The sequence below is a fragment of the Clinocottus analis genome, unplaced genomic scaffold (assembly GCF_023055335.1).
Source record: "Clinocottus analis isolate CAN_PGR_092001 unplaced genomic scaffold, fCliAna1.0.p SCAF_12, whole genome shotgun sequence".
NCBI classification, from domain to species: domain Eukaryota; kingdom Metazoa; phylum Chordata; class Actinopteri; order Perciformes; family Cottidae; genus Clinocottus; species Clinocottus analis.
The window spans coordinates 6,495,471-6,514,020 of NW_027175843.1; the positions used below are offsets into that span (position 1 = coordinate 6,495,471).

At 43.1% G+C, this 18,550-nt stretch overlaps 1 protein-coding gene across 3 annotated transcripts; it reads right to left on the minus strand.

Annotated features, from left to right (window-relative positions):
* Nucleotides 1–309: 309 nt before the first annotated feature.
* LOC137782811 (glycerol kinase-like) lies at nucleotides 310–16,697 on the minus strand. 3 transcript variants are annotated; one of them, XM_068572456.1, is made up of 20 exons: nucleotides 16,536–16,697; nucleotides 12,294–12,367; nucleotides 10,605–10,711; nucleotides 10,433–10,510; nucleotides 8,144–8,223; nucleotides 7,533–7,670; nucleotides 7,132–7,241; nucleotides 6,813–6,879; nucleotides 5,189–5,224; nucleotides 4,810–4,877; nucleotides 4,435–4,477; nucleotides 4,257–4,337; nucleotides 4,079–4,157; nucleotides 3,837–3,933; nucleotides 3,153–3,237; nucleotides 2,879–2,999; nucleotides 1,595–1,738; nucleotides 1,311–1,397; nucleotides 1,119–1,187; nucleotides 310–695 (listed from the first exon to the last, which is right to left on the minus strand). In XM_068572456.1, exons 1-19 carry the CDS (start codon nucleotides 16,590–16,592, stop codon nucleotides 1,120–1,122), a joined length of 1,620 nt encoding a protein of 539 aa, XP_068428557.1. In that variant the 5' UTR covers nucleotides 16,593–16,697; the 3' UTR covers nucleotides 310–695; nucleotide 1,119. The 3 variants fall into 3 exon arrangements, with proteins under 3 accessions (XP_068428557.1, XP_068428558.1, XP_068428556.1); XM_068572457.1 differs by lacking the exon at nucleotides 1,119–1,187; XM_068572455.1 differs by having other exon boundaries at nucleotides 310–1,187.
* Between the last annotated feature and the right edge of the window lie 1,853 nt (nucleotides 16,698–18,550).

Consider the following 18,550-nt stretch of genomic DNA (forward strand, 5'->3'; position numbering starts at 1 on the left):
GAAAAACTACGTAATCTTGAGGCGTCTTCATCGGTGGATGTGTGATGGCTCAGATCTAAAGAGTTTTTTATTAGAACCTGTGGTGTTACTTTAAATTATTTTAATGGGTTGTACATTTCAGCACTGAGGTGCGTAATGATATTTAGTTCAAGTTAAAATCACTTCCCCTTAAACCTGCATGGCTTCCCAGACCCCTCCATACGCGAAAGGTTCTAAAGTGTCCGCCTTACACGTCATCTAAACATGAGAAACCCCAAACCAAGTTTTAGCTCATTGTGGAAAAAATATTTATTTTCATCTCCCACTAGAACAAACTAAAAAGATGTAAGTTATGCAGTTTTTTTTCTTTACAAAAACAGAATTAGTCTCACATGATGTCATACATGCCAAAGTTAAGAGAGTTACAACACTACAAAAGTATTCAAATGCACCGTGGAGACTCCCCTTTTGTTCCAGTGATGAGGTACAGCAGACACTCACTTCGCTTTAATGTTCAAGAGGAAGAAGGCAAATCCAGTTTCTCTTTTAGAAAATGCTCAAATGGTTCCAAAGCTGCTCAATGAGCTTCTGTCTGGTCCCAGCATGACAGTCATACTGCGAGTCATTCATGCTCCAAGTCCCTTCCTCTTCCAGTCTTGCGCTGCAGCAGGTTTCCATATTCCCACGAAGGTGTAGAACCGGTTACACCTGGTGATCTAGGAGGAGAGAGAAGACCACTCAGAACTCCATGCAGATGTTTTTGTCCGGTTGTATACACGGTCGGAGTCAAAGCGGTGAGTTTAGGTTTGAACCAAACACTTTGTTACTGAGTTAATTCCTCCATTCAGAGGGAGAGATCATCTCAACCCCCCTGTACCTTAATTCCACTTCCTTTAAATAGCTTTGAAAGAGATTCTGCAGAGAGGCGGCTCAGCTCAGGCTAACATATGTGGTTCCTTCATGAAAAAATACTTTTCCGAAGGTTTTTTCCCCCCACAAATATAAAATATATCTCAAACAATATACACGTGTAGTATGAACATGGGCATGCTGTTAGTGAAGCCCAGTGGCGCCCTGTCACAGCATGACCACGTTAGCACTGTAGCGCTCCACACCGTCACACGCGGCATGCAGCGGACCTTAGGGGCCTGTTCTGGTGAGGTGAGGGGTGGGCGGAGCCCCCCAGGGGGCGCCTTTTATCATCTTTCCTACACTTGTCAGTGAGATTCAGGAAAGATTATGCCACAAGAAAACACATTTGAAAAACAATTTGCGTATGTCACAGATTTATACAACTCAGTCATACTTTTCACAAATAAGAGAAATATTACCGTTAGCATTGCAGCAAGGCTCTGTGGTCTCCCAGTTCATGGATCTCTGGACGGCCTTCTTCCAACGAGCAAAGCGGAAGTCACTCTCTGTGAGGACAGACAGACATGCAGGTTAGTGAGGGGATGGAGTCCCTTCTTCCCGGCAGTTCTCAGAGACCCAGTGTCGTGAATGTAACCTCGAGTAGAAGAGGCGTTTTAGTGTCTGCGCTCAGAGAGTCCCATGCTAAGTATGAGCATCTTCGAGAGGCTCAAAGGGCGCCATGCGCCCCGTCTGGCTCTCTTACCTTCAGAGTTGATCCGAGGCTGGAACGTCTCAGACGTGACGTGTGGTAGATGACTGGGGCTCAGGCTCCACACGCCCACCCCATCCGCTGCCCCCGCCGCCATGGCTGCACCCAGTGCTGTGGTCTCCGACATGGTAGGTAGCACTGGACCGACATGAGCCAGACACACACACACAGAAGAAAAATGAGGTGCATTAAAAACATGTGTCGTGTGACAGATAATCATGGAGGGAGATGTTTAAATGTCCAAGTTCAAGTATTTTTACTTGGCAGGCCACACAATCTTCCTCCGAGGAATAGAAATCATCAGCCAAGATTGTAAAAGTGTTGAAAGCAGCAGATGTATCCTGGTGTCTAGAAGAACTGTACACTGTGATGTCAGCTGAGTCCCTACTGGAGTTCATGGTACACATGATAATGTTCATGAGGACCCAGTTATGTACACATTAGTACATTTTATCTACTGTACACCAAATCAACAATTGTTCTCCTGACTTTTGGCCCATTTAAAAGAAAGTTTAAAGTCCAGGTTTAGTCAATACTTACTCAATCTGCCAATAACAGATTCATGAACTTTAGAAGTTATTGTTTGAAGTAAGAGAGTACTTGATAAACTCTCTGGTGGGGATAAGGAGACTGTTCTCACTCAAGTGAATTCAAGTCGCTCCATCTTATCTGCATCACATGACTGCACTGAACCGGTCAGAGCTGCGTTACAGCCTTACAGATTGTGATGTCATAAGAGGAATGGTCATCAATGGCAGGTACATTCCTTCCCGCTGGTTGCAGCAAGGACTGCAACCAGCATGACATCCCAGTGACAAAGACTACAAGTCCCACTCAGCAGTGCAGGCAGGGGAAGGCGGCTGCACAGCTGAAAAGGATGAGTCTGATGAGCCTGAAGAGAGCTGGTGTGAGGTGGAAGACTGGAGGACTTATGTTTGTTTGGTACAACAACTGTGGTTGGAGTTAAGTTTATTTTTTGTTAAGAACTATTTAAATACAGAAACTTTAAGTTAAAGAAACCCTCGCCTGTCGTTATTTGTGTACCAACGCCTCACCTCATGATCCCGACCTCTCGAGACATCACAAGATGTAAATCAACATCGTTGTCTTCAAACCCGAGCCGTGGCCGGACTCACATAAGCAGAAGTACTATCCAACACCCGGAGGCGTCACAGAGAAGGCCCACAAACGTTTGACATTGCAGCTGGAGTCCCATCTCCAAAATAACGGACATGTATTGCATGTGTGAGCATGAGTGTGCACGTAGAGGCCTCGTACCTACTGGGATGGAGAGGATGTCGGCCTGCAGCTGCATCAGTAACCTGTTGGAGGTCATGCCTCCATCCACCTGCAGCCGAGTCAGAGAGACGCCGCTGTCCTGGTTCATCGCATCAAGGATCTGAAACACACACACACACAGAAGTTGGTGCTTTGGTATTTGTATTTCTACTAAGGGAGTACACGCCACACATGTACTAGTGTCACTGGACAGAATGCCTTTGTTGTGACGATCAACAAGCAGAAGTCAACGCGAGGTGAAGGAGCCGCTCACCTCTCTGGTCTGAAAGCAGACGGCCTCGAGGGCAGCAAAGGCCAAGTGTTTCCTGTTGGTGAACTGAGTGAGCCCGCAGATGATGCTGGAAGACAAGCAGAGGTAATAGGTTACCTACACAAACTACAGTGTTGCTATGAAGGTAGTATCTTGAACTGCAAATGGGCTAGCCATTTTCATGCTTTCACATTGCTGACGTGTGTCTCTGAGGGAAAAACTAAGAAATTATAGAAGAAGTCTAACTTTTTATAATGCAGTGAGAAAGATAAAGTTGGATCTAAATTTGCTTTCTCACCGTTGTTTGTCGCTTAAGAAAGGTTTTGCCAGGAGAATCTTTCTAAATTTCATCTTTTGTTTTTTGTGAAACAGGTGGAAAAAAAAAGTTTTGCCCGGATTACATTTACAAATGTTTTTAGCAGGTGCATAAAAATATCAAGTGATTGTTGTTGTAATACTTATTTTGGCCACAAGAGGCATCTCAACCGCATGTTCTTAAGAGGACTAAAGGTGGCAGAATCTAACCAAAAGAAAATACATGACATTTTTATTTTTAACAATGCTTCAATATACTTGACACCACTAGTATTTGTGTTGAGAGTAAATGGAGACGTTAAACTGCCTGTAAGAAAACAACAAAAACTGGAAGTGGAAAAAACAAGTACAGCGTACAGTTGACTGGCTCACCCTCTTGCACTGGGCTCCCAGTACGGGGCATAGAGGCCGGAGAAGGCCGGCACAAAGTAACAGCCGTGAGACGTGCCGGCTGCAGCTGCTAGCTTCTCTAAAAGAAGAAACAGGAGCAAAAGGTATTGGTTAAACTCCATCATGTCTTCTCCATGTGATATAATTGAAAAGCAATTACGATTCCATTCGTGAATAAGCTGGCATTTCGCACAAGATCAGATATCTTATCGACGGTGTAGTACCGATCTCTGAGGAAGACTGCACGATGCCCAGGTTGTCCTTGAGCCACCGCACCACCGCTCCGGCGATGGCCACGGAACCCTGGGGTGAGACAGAAAAAAAACAGGGCCCGTCACATGAGGGGCCAGGCCGCTTCACAACCGAGGACTCTACTGCACCGAGGAGGAAGTGATCACACACCTCGAGAGCGTAGCAGGCCGGCTCATCTTTTCCCAGCTTGTAGGCGACCGTGGTCAGCAGGCCGTGGTCTGACACCAGAGCCTAGCGGGACACAAGTAAACACCGTGTACAGAGCGTGAGGTAACGCACTAGGTCCTTCTAAATGTCAGACCAAAGTCATATGTTGCTCTCGCCCTACCTTGGTCCCTGTATTTCTGAGCAGGAAGCAGCCAGTGCCATACCTTTACATAACAAGGGTGTAGGAAGAGCAAGACAGATGACAGGCCGGTGATTTATGAACAGTCTTCATACAAAATATATATTAGAAAAGGATAACTGGTGAGTCACTTCACTTCACCTTCATTACATAAAACATGTTTGTATTTGCAAATAGTCACGTTCTGAAATGCACGAAGAATAGCTCAAGCGTAGCTGCTCCCCACTGCACGTAGATGTTGTACATGCTCCAGACTGCCTTTAATGGCGTGCCATGTTGGTGCCTTAGCTGGCGTCTTGTTTTAACAACGATGGGAGCGAACCAAGAGGTCAAAGAACAAAGCGCTGAATGGCTCACGTGTTTTTGGCCTGGCCTTCCTGGAAGCACGTCTGACCCACCAGAGCCGCCGACTGGTCGCCGAGACACTGATGGGAACAAGGCTGCATGTTAGAGGGCCACGGCAGTGCATGCATGAAATCACACACAAAACATGTTTGATAAGAATGCCTTAAATTAGGTTGACCAAGATATTAACTAAAGGGACATTTCAAATTAAAATCACAGCACTGCAAAACATACCACAAACATATATATGAGAATACGATTCAAACATATAAACATGCGACCATAATAAGTGACACTAAGCTGGCTGAGGGAAGGCCTCGTGGAGCATTCACCAACACACTGAACGAAGACACACGTCACTGTTTTGAACACGCCACATGCTCACACTCACCCCAGAGATTGGAACTCCTGCAAGAAAGCTGGATTTCTGCTTGGAAGACACACACACACACACACACACACACACACACACACACACACACACACACACACACACACACACACACACACACACACACACACACACACACACACTGACTGTGGGATCATAATGGCTGTGTAACTGAGCTACAAAACATTGTTTGCATTGACACCATTTCAACCAAGCGAGAAGTAGAGACAGGACATTGTAGGAAAATACCTAGACGGACAAGCCATCTACATGAATAATGTCACCTTGCTAAAATAATGGCCTCCTCGTGATGACCGCCACCTCTGGTAAAATCACCTCCATCCGCAGTTGAACAGATCATGTGATTCTACCCCTGTAGCATAATGGCCCAGGAGTCAAGAGTGTGACTTAGGTTGTTTTATTGTTTTCTGACAAAAATGGCGTGGGCCATTGTTTTAAGAAGGTGACGGTAATGAAATGCTCACTACTAAATAATACAGGAATAACATGGCTACAGCAATCACAACCAGACTTTTATGATTCAGTCTGTTATCAGTGCTCATTATTTGCAGTTTATTGCAATAAACCCCTTTTATGTGCTCCAGAACGCACAATAAGGAACATCACAATCAGGGCGGAGCTGCTTTTAATTACCCCATAGGGACTTGATAAAGTTATTTGGTATAATGACATCATCAAGCTCACATAGAATAGTATCTTTGGAGAGTTATCAGCTAAACAGCAGCTCTGCAGAACGTTTGTTTACGCTGTCCGTTTACTTCAATACAGGATTACAGATTTCCCCGTTAACATGTTCCGATGCAAACATAAAAACCATCCAGTGAAGCAAGAGTTCTCACAGTCAAGTTACCTGCTCCCTTCATTGTGAGGGCATCTTTTTTAAAGTTCAAAGAAAAACAATAAGTAACTACGTTCTGAGGAAAAATACAACTTAACCCATAAAAGTGGGTGCGAACAAACAGAGCTGCCACGTTGCTGACCTCTGACCTGCGGGGCAAGGTGCATGTTGCAATAATCAGGTCTCCCTGTCTGGTCAATGCTAACAGACCATAGTGGCAAAGCGACACAGGATCTTATCAGGTCATTCACCACAATAAAAGTGCCTGGATCCAGAATCACCTCACAGTGATCTGCGCTCAGTAAAATCACAAACAGACAGTAATTATGTGACAAAACATACAAAAAGGTCAAAAATCTGTCCCTTCTTTACAAGTAAAGCCTTACACAAGCAAGCTGTGCATGAGATCTCATGACATATTTCTATACAAAGTAAACAGATATCCTCCTCTGATATCAGCCCATCAATACTAATAATTCATCATTGTTCCGGGATCATGATGTCAAATCAAAGAAAATTCCAAAAGGACAATAACATTTGGAGCTAGAAATGCTATGAACACTACCAGCACATTCACTGGATCTCATTAACTTCCATGGTCATTGCAGCGATTAGAACACGCCACGAGACCGTTCGCCGTGAACATTTTAGGCTTACCGTTCGTTCGCTGAATTCACGACTCTGAAATGAATGCAGGAATGCATGCTGGGCCGGTCGTACACACGGCCTCACTGAAATACTGCGAGAACCTTAAAGTGAGCTCACCATCCTGCCGTATATTTCAGAGGAGCTTCTGACATCGGGGAGGATTTCCATCGGGATGTCAAAGTACCTAGAAGCAGCACAGCAGTCATGTCATGTGGGTGTACAGAAGATAACAGACGGGTTCGCGGTGTGTATTGGACAGTGATGTGATTTGACTCTGTTTTCAAAAGGAGTTCAAGGGGATGGACATGGGGACACCTGAAAGTGTTTAAAGTCACACTGTGCATGTGTTAGCAAAAGTCGAGAGTGTGTTCGAGGCACTTGTTGACTTGCTCTCAAGTGGCCCGCCGTGTGTGTTCACTGGCATGTGTTGCGTTACCTGCAGAGCTCAGGATCCCAGTCCAAGCTGTGAATGTTGAAGAGCATGGTGCGACTGGCGTTCGACACGTCTGTGCAGTGGACACCCCCGTTCTTGCCCCCCGTCAGGCACTGAGGGGGAAAATCACTGCGTCAAAAAAAGGGGGTGTGGCTTCAGAAACATATTCATTCATTCATTCTCTAAGTCTTGATCTGGAAACAAATCGCCTCGCTTTAAATCACAACATTTTCCAGACAGTAAATAAACATCATGAAGTGCAGCTGACAAACTACAAGTGAAACTAAGTGAAAAGTCGGGAAGGAGTGACTTCGGTTTGTACTTTTAGTGAGGCTTTACAATCGCAATTAGTAATGGCATGCTATGCTGTGAGTCAAAACACCATTTTACACGTCAGCCCCTACCCAGATGATCCAGGAGTCCACCGTGCCGAACATGGCGCGCCCACTGTGCACGGCCTGTCGCACCTCATCCACGTTGTCCAGCAGCCAGCGTAGCTTCACTGCACTGAAGTAGGTACTGATGGGGAGGCCCGTCTTGTGCTGGAGAGAGACAGGGGAGGGTAGAGAGACAGAGGAGGGGAGGGAGACAGGGGAGAGAAGGGAGACAGAGGAGAGTAGAGAGACAGAAGAGGGTAGAGAGACAGAGGAGGGGAGGGAGACAGAGGAGAGAAGGGAGACAGAAGAGGGTAGAGAGGCAGAGGAGGGTAGAGAGACAGAAGAGGGTAGAGAGACAGAAGAGGGTAGAGAGACAGAAGAGGGTAGAGAGACAGAGGAGGTTAGAGAGACAGAAGAGGGTAAAGAGACAGAAGAGGGTAGAGAGACAGAGGAGGATGGAAAGACAGAGGAGGGGAGAGAGACAGAGGAGAGAGACAGATTGGAGCTCTTGTTCGGTGTTAAGAGCGTCGTCCTCCTGGGTTAGAAAAAGCTGAAGAGAAGCACCACGAGTGACGGCCGTGTGTACGAGACTCTCTGCACCTGCTCACCCGGATCACATTCGTGTGCATCTCGCTCACCTTGAGGTGGTTCTTGTTTTGACCCGGAGCTTTGTTGATGAGACTCTCCACGGTGGACTGTGTGCGCAGGTCCAGCCAAACTACAGAGCAAGCAGAGGAGGGTTAAACGTAAAAAAAACCCATCCGTCTTCTGCCATCCTCAACGCCACACAACATGCACGCCACCTCTCATCAGAAGTTGGGTGTCTGATACAAAATAAATGCATCTGCTCAAAATGTTTCAAACAAGTCATTTTTGAAAATTTCACGAAGGTGCAAAGATGAAAGAAGACAAACTAATGTTTGTGTTCATTTCTATCACATGAAGCATCTCCTGACTCCTCAAATGACCTTTTTTTTTAATCACAACTTGTAATGTTCAGTCTTATCTTTATCTGATCACCTTATCTGAGTGACTGGAGACCTTTGCACTCAGTGAGATACTACAAATAAGAGCCGCGAGGACAGTAAGCAATGCTGGATTTCACAAACACACCAACTCTTCTTAGACTCAGCTGAGGTGTATGTGTCTGGTAGAATGTAAAACTCCACAAATGATGGACAAGGCAAGAAATCATGTATTCCTGGTGACACACAGGAAACGTTCTCAGACACAAGTTATGATCCAAGGATAACAATGTAATACTAAAATACAATGAAAAGCATGTGTGAATGTGTTTGGATGAAGAAATGAAGCACACACATGAATCAATTTAAGAAAAAGTGTAAAAGATTAAAACAAATATTATTACAATACTATTGAAACATGAAGTTGCAGAAAGGCGTAAGAACATATCATTGTTTATTTCTGCCGACTCCTTTTCTCTTTATCTATTTTGTTTCTTTAGAATTCGCTTTTTACGATTACTAGATAGGTAGATAATAGATAATTACTTTATTGATCCCCGAAGGAAGGGTTTGTTTGCATATGTTTTTAATTATATGAAGTTATCGGAGAACAATTTGACTTGAATCTCAATATTAAATCTGTACTACTATAGTAATCACTTCCCTTCTTCAAGGCCTGAATGAAAAGAACCCGTCATGAGCTACTTATCTGCATCACTATAGCCGACAGCTGCCATCAAAAGATTTCCACAGATTTCAATATCACTCACAAAAAACACATGTTAGGCTTTAGGCTGGACAACTGGTCATTGTTGCCTCTTGATGACACTGACAGTGACGACCCACCACAGACACTCACATTGCATTTTAACAGCTTCCAAGAGGCACGGAGGCTTCTTCTGACGCCATGTGCTCAGCTGCTACTCTGAGTCATTTTGGTGGGGCGGGGGTCACCATGACGTGGGACTCCACGATCTTATGCAACCTAGTCATGTGCTGTCCCCGGGCTGTTTCCCAGATGACATCATCTTCTTATTTGCTCAATGAAAGATGTTACAGCCGAGAAGTGCAGAGTGTTAAGTCTGACACTTCACAGGGTTGTAACCAGAGAAGCTGCAGCCGAGGGAATCTTTACACAAATAGACCGGTTGAATTGAGGGATGGTGTTCAAGTTGGGTTTATGCGTGTCTATACAACTAAATGGGAGCTACGCCCGTTTTCTCATTTCATCCATTATTATACCGTCTTAGATCAGGGACCATTTAAGTATTACATATATTATATATGCTTGCTATACTTTGTTTGATTTTTTTATGTTTTACTATGTCTCTTATGTGCACTTTACCCTGTTCGCTGCTGTAATCCTGAAATTTCCCCACTGCGGGACTAATAAAGGAATATCTAATCTCTAATTTTGATTGTTTATAGCAGATTATCAATCTGAATTCCAGCCAGATTAGCTTGCAGTATATGGTGTCAATTTTTCATAAATGCTTTATTCTTAAATGTAAACTCTGAGCATCCCCCCAGAGGGTTCACCATGAACTCTGAGCATCCGCTGTAGGGAGATGCTCAGAGTTCATGAATTTTCTCTTTCATCACTAAAAACACGATAAGAGGAAGCTAATTTGGGTATAAACAAGAAAAGCCTTTCATTGTCTGTGGAGGAGCTCCACACTTTATACTCGATGACATCACAAGTTTGAGACTTCCTGCTCTGTTTCTGGCTTAAGACACAGAAGCTCATGTTGCTCATATTGATTGGACTTAAAGATCCATGGAAATAACACAATGGATTTCTTCATCTAGGTGGTGTGCCCCTTTAAATTCCCCCATCGATGTGTTCAAACATGTGAAGTACTTCTATTCATCTTCATTGTGAAAATGGAATCATACAGAATTGAGATACATAAAGAATATTTGGCAGCAGTACTTGTTCACTCAGATGTAGAGTGCACCCACCAATGGCGTTGTAGAGCGGCTCGCCGGTCTCTTTGTCCCAAACCAGGGTGGTCTCTCTCTGATTGGTCACCCCCACCGCTGAGAGAACAGAAAGAACGTGGATGTAAATGAAACCCTGTTCAGTGTGGTTGGCTCTTTGTTCCTTCCATCCACAGTCAGGCCTCGTCCCCACCTTTTATGTTGGTGACGTCGACGTTGAGCTCACAGAGTTTCTCACAAGTCCTCTCCATGCACTCGTACACCGACTGCATTATCTCTCTGGGGTCCTCCTCCACCCAGCTGATGGAAACACAAATACAGCCATGTAAACTCAGCGACACTGGTCTGTGGTGTACATGATACACAGATGGAACAGACACTCAACCAACCATTCAACTGGCTTTTCTTCTTGCAGGCATTTTCCACCAAATAAGGACACCGCATAGTTGAACCAAAACCAATCAGGACTGAATTCTGCAATAATGTTTCCTGAATACAGATTTCAACCATCGGCCCTCAGTGAACTGCTTCCCTGGTAGCATTGCAAGTATCTGACTATCATGTCTTCACAGGCTGAAAAAAATAACATTGAAAATGTGAAACAGTAATTGGGCCTGTCTATGTAAATGTGTCTCTGAGTTTAAAAGTCCGGCCCGTACATGTGTCCTGACCCCTGATATAGAGGAAGCTGTAATGATGGCTTTCTGTGAATCATTTGAAGTAAACAGCTGCTCCTCTGGCTGAACCTTTCGACATGAGCTTCAGGACATGTGGGGATGTAAGGCAAACAGTCACTAGGATTCACAGTTAGCCATGGTCTATGTTTATGTTAGAAAAACAAAGAGCAGAAGGTAGAATTTGCTCAATTGTAAGGTTCCAAATTGAATAGATCATTTACACATCCCATAATCTTCCTGACCTGGCCCAAAGCAGGCTGCACTAGATATATGGCCTTTGGGACTTTGTACAGGGCATTCATCAACCAGATTTAATTGACAGTAACATCTGAAATGTGTATAATCCAAGCCGGTTGTGGTTCATAAGAAACAATAAGAGCTGGACCTTAGACTCATTATGATCCACACATCAAATAGAGGGAGAGATTCATCTGAAAAGCACTTCACTGTACCCTCAGTAACCCGGAGAGCATTGAGAGGAAACATCTGTGAATCATTTCTCGTATGCAGCATTGACTTACAACTCAACTGTTTCTAGCTTCTCAAATGTGAGGATGTGATGCTTTTTCTTTGTCATGTGTAATGAACTGAATGTCTATTGTCTATGGCAGGGGTGTCAAACATACGGCCCGCGGGCCGAATAATATTAATAATAATAATAATAAATATATATATATATATATATATATATATATTTTTTTTTTTAAGAGCAAAATTAGCAGAGCTGGGATTCAAACCTCTGATCCTCTGCTTATAAGACAGACATGCAAACCATTGATCCACAGTCGCAATTGATGTGAGCTCCGATATTATGGTGTTAAAAGTCGTTAAACATGGATCACGTCATGAAAGTGGCGCCACAAACGTGTCACAAAGCGAGGGAATCTGCAGAGGAGAGCCCAGGCAGATAAACAGAGGGCTGATATCTGAATTTTAGGCCTTTATATTTCTAGGTAATTGTTAAAAGACCTTAAAATAGAGTTCATCATCTAAAAACCTTCACCAATGATTTAAACATAGAGAAATATTGTCGTTATTTATGCGTTATTATGCTGTGATTTTACTCGTCCGGCCCACTTGAGATCACCCGTGGTCTATGGGGTCAGACTGTGGGTCAGACAGAATAAGACAGTTGACAATGTCCCCTTGGTCTGCGGGAAGTTATAACATTTCAATGCTAAATAACTATGATTAAAAGCACTCACCCCTCCTTGGGGAAACTCTGGTTGATCTCCACTTGGTGGTGACTCAGCACCTCAGCTGTTCTTGCATTGAACACCTGTGGAGATATTGAATTATCGAGGGACCAAGAATACAACATAAAAATAAACGACACAGGCAAAGTGGCCGAGAGAAAAGAGAGCAAGAGAACGCAGGATGGGAAATATTGTGGGGAAGTTTTATTTTGGATGACATACAAGACAGACAGGAGAGCAGATGATGAGGATTATTGAGATTATCAGCTGAATTAATGCAGCGTCTTGCGTAAACGTCACTCCACTGAAGAATATAACACAGCAATGTAACACACAAGGAAAAACCGGGACGCACTATGCCACCTTGAACTCTTTCCACTTCTTGATCCTCCCACAGCTGCAATGCCTGGACACACACACACACACACACACACTCACACACACTCACACACACACACACACACACACACACACACACACACACACACACACAGGCTGAACCCTGTGACACTGAAAGGAAAGACGCAAAATTCTGTTGAAGTCATGCGGTTGGACAGCAGTCAGGAACATCCTAGAAGGACAGGCTGTATGACGGGGCCACTTAAAGTAATCACGCTCTTTTTTAATATATTTTATGTCAATGTTTCTTTCATCGTCTTCCAAATAATTGTATATGTCAAAGTGCAATGCACATTTCTGTACAGTCAATGGAAGTGAAATAAATAGCAGAAAATAACCAAAAAACTACACACAAATATTTTAACATTTCAAGTCCAGAATTGCACCAGAAATATTCTAAGTCAAAATCTGACATCCGCTGAATGCCGACATGTTCAATTTAGCCAGAACACAAGTCATGCATCCTCGTAGCCAGAGTGCTATCACTCCAAAGTTTCCGTGTGATCACTGCCAGGCCCCGCGTGCCATGCAGTTTGTGGCGCGACCGTGCGAGTCAACAAATGCATATTGGGAAATTCAACGTAAGGGGTAACGTCCATTTTTAAATATACTGACTGACACTCAAGAGAACTCATTCTGAACACTCTCACTGACAAACCATCTGTCTATTCAGACAGAGAGGCAGATTATACCCAGAGCCCAGCAATAAACTATTAAAACTATTTATCCAAAGCCAACTCTTTCTTTATGGTCTCAAGTCAGATGTGAACATGTGGACAGGGACAAAATCAAACTAAAGATCACAGTTTAATGACATCAAGTCACAGGTTGCCTCGCAAACAGCTACACTTGTCAGTCATTGAAATAAACAAACTGCACAAACTGGAACAGATAACTTGATGTAATGTGAAGTCTAATTGTGTGTTGTTATGGTATTAACATGTCTGCAATAGGCTGATTGACCCATTTAATGCACAGAAATATAGACAAAAAGGTAACATGGTTGGATCCTAATTTGTATGTGAAGACGTAAATTTTATGCATGCAAATAATAAAGGGTTGCTTGATGCACACTTTGCTAAAACCAAAGTCAACCTCGTCTTTATGACACTACCGAAGATGTAGAGAATGAAGGCAGAGAAGGTTATTCAATTTGTTTTTACTGCAGAAAAAGCTTGAAGCGTGCTGTTAACTCTGTTATGTTGAGGGTTTATTTCAACGCGCTCTCCAGAGCTTAATCCCCACCGTCTACGCCCAAGGAAGAGGCCGCTTATCGCCAAACCCATCAGAGAACCTTCTGGGTTCAAGATTAACTTTTGGTTTAAATGACATCGTCTGTGCCGTCAGTGTCACCAGGTCAGCTTTCTGCCAGTCACCTCGCAAAGGGTTCAAGGTCGTTTGGAAAGAGCTGGTCACTCATTAAGAAATAAATCCAGAGCAGTTGTTATGGAACAGGTTTGCCGGAGACATCAGTAACTTTTGACCACATAAGTTTGCGATATATTGCCCGCTTAATGAAAAAGGGTAGGAATTTCTGACTCTAAATAGTTTTTTTTTCTTCTTCATGGCTCATTCCTGGTAAATCAGAGATCATACTTGTAGTAAAAGCAACTGGAGATTTTAATTTAGTATCAGACGCCAGTCAAAGACCAACTCCCTCTAGTCTCAGTCACATTTCAGCCAAATGTTTACCAGATCTACTCAGGCATCAAACACCCAGCTATTGCTTGACCAGCAAGTTGAACTCTCTCCAGAGCTCCAGACCGCTGGATTCTGTGCCAAGTCTGAATCTTCCAGCTGACCTACTTGAGGAAGCCCAATTCTACTCACAATGGATCACTAAACAGGACTCATTTAGCTAAACCGTGAAAACAAAGCAACAAGTGGAGAAATCTGGTGGGTTGTTGACAACGTTTAACTGTGCTATTCAGACAGGAACTAGGAATGGGGTGATTTTAAGGTGAGTGCCTTTGTTGGTTAACACAGTGATTTTCAACCACTGTGCCTGTTGTGCCGCGGCACACCAGTGTGCCGTGAGAGATCGTCAGGTGTGCCGTAGGAAAATGTCCAATTTAATCTAATTGGTCCCCCCAGAAAATATTTAGTTGCTGCGAGGAATGCAAAGGGGTGGAAAATTTTCGGTAAATTTCCGGAAAGTTTCCGCAGGAATTTTGGGAACTTAAAAAAAAATGATGTTTCTAAGTTTTTTTTTGCAAAAGCATATAACAGGGAACTTAAATGTAGTTGAGAACCAGACTATGCACGCCGAGCTCAGCTGGACCCTGAAGGCAGCTGGTTTGGGAACATCATCTGCCAGAAACATGAACATAAAACATTCTGTTGTTTTCGAAGGGCTTTGTCGTCATTGTTGCATCTGACTTGGCATCAGCCCGATGCCTGGCAAGTGTGAGAGCGCCAAGTTGCGTAGATTGCAGACAGATAGAGATTTTAATTATAGCTCGCAACATATTGAAAAGAAGAACTGAACTAGTTCATGTTTGGGGCTGTGAACTTAGTTCAAAATTTTGAATTATGAACTGAACTAGTTCATGTAGAAAGTGAACTTTCCCAACACTGTTTGTCATTACCTAGCATTTTGATTACTTGGTAAACTGAAGCCATGTTCATTTTATTACCAAGTTTATTTGTATAGTAGACTAACTTTTTACAGCAGTGAGAGTAGGATGTATGTATGTAAATAAAGTTCTACTCACAAAATGTCAAAAATGTCATTTTTAAAAGTTGTATTATAAATGTTTACGTGCATGACCGCTTATAACAAGGTAAATACAGTTAAATTACCCCAAAATGTCCTGTTTATTCCCGTTAATTATCGTTTATTCCCGTGGAAAGTTTCCAACTTTGAATATCCCCGGAATTTTGCAACCCTTGTTGCTGCAAATCATTTTCCATTGTTGAGCGTCTGCAATATAGTGGCTGGTAATGAAATACACACACACACACACACATAGCCCTGAGTCATTTTGTGTTGCTCTCAATAAAACTCATATAAGATGCATCACATGGTTTGATAGAGTTATGTGATTGCATGCTATTGTGATATTGTTTGCCCAAAGGTTAGAAAAACAGCCTTTTGTTCCAACAGGTCGGCGCATTGAAAAGTGACTACAAAGTAATGTCTGCTATCTGCTTCTGAAGAGAACTTCAACTGCTGCCAGCTAGTACAGGTGTTCACGATTAACTGGTTTTTTGAATGAACTGGTTTATGTTCGCGCGCGAGAGACAGATGTGTTGTGTGAGTGGCCCCTCAGGACCCGTGTTGACTAACGAGGACATACACATTTCGACTGCCTAGCCTCTCTGTCACATTATTTTTAGTATATAGTTGGAAAGACTATAAACGGAACAGTTTACTGTAAAATGCTCGACCTGTTCGTGAGGCTGTGCAAGAGTGAACGTGGAATAGTGAACCAAAAAGTATTTGATTCTGTTGATGCCTGTTCAATATGCTACTAATGTCAATAAAAAAAGAGATAAAACGATCTTGTTGTCGGTCTGATATTTAAGTCGTACATTTTGAACAGATGTCAAGTCGATATGAGACCAGTGTAGTCGTCATAAAGTGTGTAAGTGGAACGTGGAAACGTTATTCCAACCAGATCTACCGCTGGTATCAGCTGTGGGAAGCTGATCGGGACGTAAACACCGCACAGGTCTGAAGGGGGGGACGTGCTGGATAAAGTAAAGTCGCCTTCATTTAGACCCAAACTCATGTTCACACACAACAGCGTCTTCTTCAGTCGAAGGAACGTAAAACACAGGCGTTGCGTCAATAAAAGCCAGTCGGTGTTGATGAAATGTACTTGACATGAGACTTATGACGTAACTCACCAGAAACCTCGTTGAGCTCGTGCCCTGGTCAATTGCAGCAACCAGCGGATCCGTCATGGTACTTTTTTCGTTTTTTTTCCCTCGTGACCCTAAAATTCACTGAAACAAGAGGAGTTGAACGCCGCCAGCTGTGGGGACACGAGTGGTGTTATGGAGCACCGGTAAGGCTCCTCTCTCACGTGGAGGCAGCGGGTCGCGGCTGAACCAGGAGGACGAGCCGGCGTTCCGTTGATTGGCTGCTCGTCAGAGGGCGTCGGCCACGCGCTGTCAAATCAGGGTTCGGGGCACGCGCGGCCTGAGGCCCCACGCGACCGCGCGGCCTCGTGAAAGTCCGTCCTTTGTTATTGTTTTGATTGAGAGACCTCTAGCGGCGTTTGATATGACCAGAGCAAGGCTTTTCATGAAGAAAACGGCTGAATATTTGGTGATCATTCCACACAAGCCTTACAGATGGGTTGGGTCTTTTTTTTAAATTTTTTTAGATACAATTAATACATTCCAATAGTAGTAATAGGACTATTCTTACTTCTGTTTCTTGCCATATTGCACTTGAAAAGGAACAATAATACTGCAGTCATTTTGTAGTTAATAACTTGGTCTCTGTTTTCCAGTTCCGCCTGGCAGTTAGGCAAAGTTTTAAGGGAAAGGTGTTAAAGTTTTATCTTCCATAAAACCACCAACAGGTGAAGTTACAGTCAAGTTAAGTCAGCACTTTTGGGATGCTTTTCAACCTCGGATAACATTTGATAATGCTCAAAGTATTCCGAGCATAACACTAAACACTTTTTGTCTCCAATTAAAAGGACAAGAAAACAGAGTTTGGGAATATTCATTTAATTCATTTGATGTTTCTTGAAACATATTCCTTTCGTTGCTGAGTACCTAAACGAGGTAGCCTTATCCAAAATAATGTTTATAAAAATTTAGCAGATTTTCACTAGAACAATGCTCGAAATGATTGGAATCATACATCAATTGCAATTATTGCACAGATCAGGAGAGAATATTAATTTGTTAGTTTGTAATTATTAGTTTTTTACTTTTCATGAAGACAGGTGAGGCTCTGCCCCCCAACCACTTTGTATAGACTCCGCCCTCTTACCTGGGTTCAATAGTAGGTGGCCTGTTACCTGCCTTCCCACAAAAATCCAGTACGTATTGGAAAATATTTGACGTTTCAAAATCACTAAATCATTAAATCACTAATCTTACTAGAACTACATCATGGGGTTGAGAGCTTCTGGTGAAATCCTGGAAATAATTTAGTGTAATTCCTTGGTCCCGTCTGTATATTGAATTTACAAGTCGCTGAATGAGCCATGGTGCCTTTTGATCAGTCAAGCTTAAGTTCTTTTCGACATTCAGAGTCTGGACCAGCAGGCGACGCTGCAGACAGAAAACACATCAGCATCACTTCTGTTGCTGTGAGGGGAAAGTTTCCTCTGAAATCCCTTAGGATAAGATAAGATAATCCTTTATTAGTCCAGCAGCTTTACAGCAGCAGAAGATAAAGTGCAAACAAGAGAAAAAAAGACCAAAAAGAAGTATTATGAATAAGAAAAAAAACAATGTAGAAAACTGTAATGAAAATAGTGAAGACTCCACAATGGCTGAAATATACAGGCGTCGAATAATAAACTTCTTTAGGCTTGGGTTACAATGAATGATCAACCAGAAACCTCAATCAAGATAAAATGTGTAAATAAGTTAGATATTTAATTATTAACTCCCAGGTTTTCTCACCACGTTGGGCTTTGCTGTAGTTATCAGTGAACAAAGTGTAGCTTTTATCAAGAGGCAGGAACACTGAGGTCTGTCCTGGAGAGGCAACTTGATCTTAGCAAAGTTCAAACAGGACCCCCTTGTAACCTGATACTCTTCTCAAGTTTCTCTATATGTTGGATTAAAAAAAACATTTGGCAATTCAACGCTTAATAAGTGTCCGGCTAGTATTAGTATGACCGTGAAACTTGAATTCACTCAAAGTGAAGAAAACAACTCCTGTGTTGTCTGCA